We start from the raw sequence: 3,466 nt of genomic DNA, 5'->3' as shown, positions 1-3,466 counted from the left end.
TTTGAGCTAATATACCATTTTATTGAGTTATTTTCACGGAATTTGTTACAAGTCTATCTTCTATTCGTCTACATTCAGTATTTGTCGTCAAATGAAGTATTATGTGATTACCTCTTGTTTTTTTTTATTTATATCTGTTATCTACCTACTTTAGGAATATCTGGCGTCAGCAGCAGGACTGCGAAATCTGCCATTGAGTTGCCTACATTTTTAAATGATTTATCAGAGTGAAAAATTTGTTCTTTTTTCAGAATATGGCTTCTGAAAATATTGACGAGTTAAAGAAACTCTAATAGAGGGTCGAGTATTATTCTCTAAAGCTTGCAATGATTTTGACGCAGAAGAGTCTAATTTATGTAGTGATGACAAGTTAATTAATTAAACTTGAACTCATTGAATAAGAAGCGATCTTACTGATTGTTAAAAGTTGTTAATTACTTTTTATGTAAGCTAAAGGTTAACTTTTGTTTTCTGTTAAAACTGCCGAGTTGCCATGGCAACGTTTTTCTTCTTCTTTTTGTGGAACAATAAATAATCATCTGAAAATTATTATGTAAATAAAATGTTGTTCTTTTATTGGTAGAAGTTTTATTATTTAGTCAAATTTATTATTTAGATTAGAAGTAGAGAACGACAGAATAATTTACTTTCTGATAGAGTCTCGTAACATTTTGGTGACCCGGACGTGATATTAAGAAGTAATCCGAACTTGCATATGAAGTATTTTCAATAATACAATGGAGAAAATTCAAAAACAACGGAAGATTGTTCGAAGCTCCTTCACTCGGTTAAGTAATCAGATTTTAAATGGAATAAAATCAGACGAAGCCAAAGATTTGGTGGACGTTAAAGCTAAATTTGAAACGCTGAAAATAAAGAAAGAAGAACTTCAAAAGTTGGATAACGAATTATTGGAACTTATGCTGCAATTCGATAATACTGTTACAGAAGAAGAAATTGAAAATAAAAGTGAGTTAATTGATGATTATTGTAATAATTATTATAAAGTTAAAACAATTTTTGACGAATATTTTAAAGAGCTTAATGAAGAAAATTCATCGATAAACTTAGAACAGCTGAATCGTAAATTCAAACTTCCTAAAATTGAACTTTCCAAATATGACGGTAGTATAAAAGGCTGGTTATCATTTTGGTCAATGTTTAAGAAAATACAAGACGATCCATCTTTAGATCTTGGCGACAAATTTCAATATATTATACAGTGTACAATTGACAATTCTCGTGCGAGAGAACTTGTTTTAAGTTATCCAGCAACAGCCGAAAATTACCCAAAAGTAATTGAAAGTTTTAAAAGTAGATTCTGCAAGGATGATGTTTTAGTTGAATTTTACATTCGAGAACTCTTGTCTTTAGTGATACAAAACTCTATATCTCAAATGTCTATTTCACTTTCTTCTCTGTATGACCAAATAGAATCACAATTGAGGACTTTGGAATCATTAGGTACAACCACTAAAATGTATGATGCAATTTTATTCCCGTTACTGGAGTCATGTATTCCTGAGGAGCTTCTTGGAGTGTGGCAAAGACAGTCAAAAATTGGCGACACTCCGAAAGATAGACTTGATGGTCTGATGTCATTTATGAGAAGTGAGGTAGAAAGTGAACAGAGAATTTCGATGGCTGTTGGCGGTTTTGACTTCAAGAAGCCTAAATTGACGAAAGACAAAACATCGCCAAATGCGCATGATAAAGTAGTACCAACTGCAAACGATTTATTTTCTGGTAACGAGAAAAAAGAAAAGTTAGCCAATTGTATTTTTTGCCAAAAAGTACATGAAAGTAAAGATTGTTTTTTGGCAAGTAGGATGTCTTATGAAGAAAAACTAGAAAAGATAAAACAAGAAAAAGCTTGTTTTTGCTGTCTTAAGGTAGGACACCTATCAAAAGCGTGTAAAACATTTGTAAAGTGCATCAATTGTGGGAAAAAACATTGGGTTGTGATGTGCGCTGAGCTCAAAATCAACCAGAAGTCGCAAGAAGTACAGAGAAATGACAATGGAAAAACTTCTTTATCTAGTACAAGCTGTTCTGGAGAGGTTCTTTTACAAACTTTATTAGTGAAGTTAAAATCAAACACACTGATAGACACTGAAATGAAAACCAGAGAAAATTTTATTGCCGGTGAATCAGAAACACATATTGATCGTTGCGTCTTTTAGAACAGAAACTTATAAAATTTGCAAGTCTTGCGAAATAAGATTCTGTATTTAACGAGAATGCTTTGTCAAGAAATACGTTAGCCTAAAATTCAACTTCCAGTTTTTAATGAAGATATCAGAACCTTGTTAGGTTTTGGGGACAATTTCAAATAATTGATAAAGATCCTATTGTGGATAATCATGATAAATGTTCGTAAATATCACAAGCCATGGTGAAAGGAAGCATTGCTGAGGAGTTATTTAAAAGTTTTCCTCCTGGTGGATATTGTGCTATGAAGAAGTTATAGGCCAACTTAAAAGCAGATTTGGAAGAGAGGAGCTATTGATTCAAGTTTATGTAAGAGATCTACTTTCTCTTATCCTTCAAAAAGATTGCAATCAAAGAAAATCGCTGAGAGGACTCTATGATTTGTTAGAGACTAAATTAATTGTGTTGGAGACAGGGGCGGACTAAGGCCTAAGCAACCTAGTCACGTGCCTAGGGCCCGTAATTTTTGGGGCCCGAAAATTAGGTTTTTAATTTTTATAATTAAATTTTATTTTTATTTAACAGAAAAACGAAGCATTTGCAACGAAGGGTCAAAACAAATCACAAGAAAATTAACTATTGCCTCCTTCTTCGGAACAATTAATAGCGGGGAACAAATTAAAAGAGATTGGTTGGCTTATACTGAAACCAACAACTTATTGTACAGTTACGTCTGTAAATTATTTTCCAAGCAAACAACGCTAATGACAAAAGGGACGAATGATTGGAAAAATGTACATAAAAATTGTCAGAGCATGAAAACTCCTGTGACCACATTAATTCCATTTTAATTATTATAACAAGATCTAAAATCCCGACCACTGTTCCGTTTTTAGGAGCGAGGTTATCGCAATCGATGATGGACTTGCCTCAATACTGTCTCTTTCAATTCCGAAAGAGATTTGGATCCTTACCGACAGTTCAGCACTTGGCTAGCTGGCACAGAGTGAGGGACAATACTAGCACGAACATCCTTCGTAAACTTTTACACCTTTCCAAATATTGTCGAATTCATGTACAATGGATACCCTCACACGTAGATATATCAGGCAATGAAATGGCAGATAGTCTTGCCAAGGCAGGTGCAGCTGAGGCCACTGCGCCTCCAGTGTCTCTTACCTCCTCAGAGCTCTTCTCCATTGCTAAAGCCAAAAATAAATCAGCATGGCTCACTCCACCCAGTCACAATTGGTACCAGATCGGGTAGCTGTTTGACAGCTGACGAAGATCGTCAGTCTCAAACCGCCATCACACG

The 3,466-nt window shown here is 34.2% G+C and overlaps 1 protein-coding gene across 1 annotated transcript; it reads left to right on the top strand.

Annotated features, from left to right (window-relative positions):
• Positions 1 to 737: 737 nt before the first annotated feature.
• LOC107451238 (uncharacterized) lies at positions 738 to 2,183 on the top strand. Its single transcript, XM_071180415.2, has one exon. It carries the CDS (start codon positions 738 to 740, stop codon positions 2,181 to 2,183), a length of 1,446 nt encoding a protein of 481 aa, XP_071036516.2.
• The last annotated feature ends 1,283 nt before the right edge of the window (positions 2,184 to 3,466 follow it).

Source organism: Parasteatoda tepidariorum, chromosome 1, assembly GCF_982258835.1.
Source record: "Parasteatoda tepidariorum strain Cologne lab strain chromosome 1, Ptep-v5.0, whole genome shotgun sequence".
NCBI classification, from domain to species: domain Eukaryota; kingdom Metazoa; phylum Arthropoda; class Arachnida; order Araneae; family Theridiidae; genus Parasteatoda; species Parasteatoda tepidariorum.
Note: the sequence above shows the minus strand (reverse complement) of the source record. Positions and strands in the feature narration are given on the sequence as shown.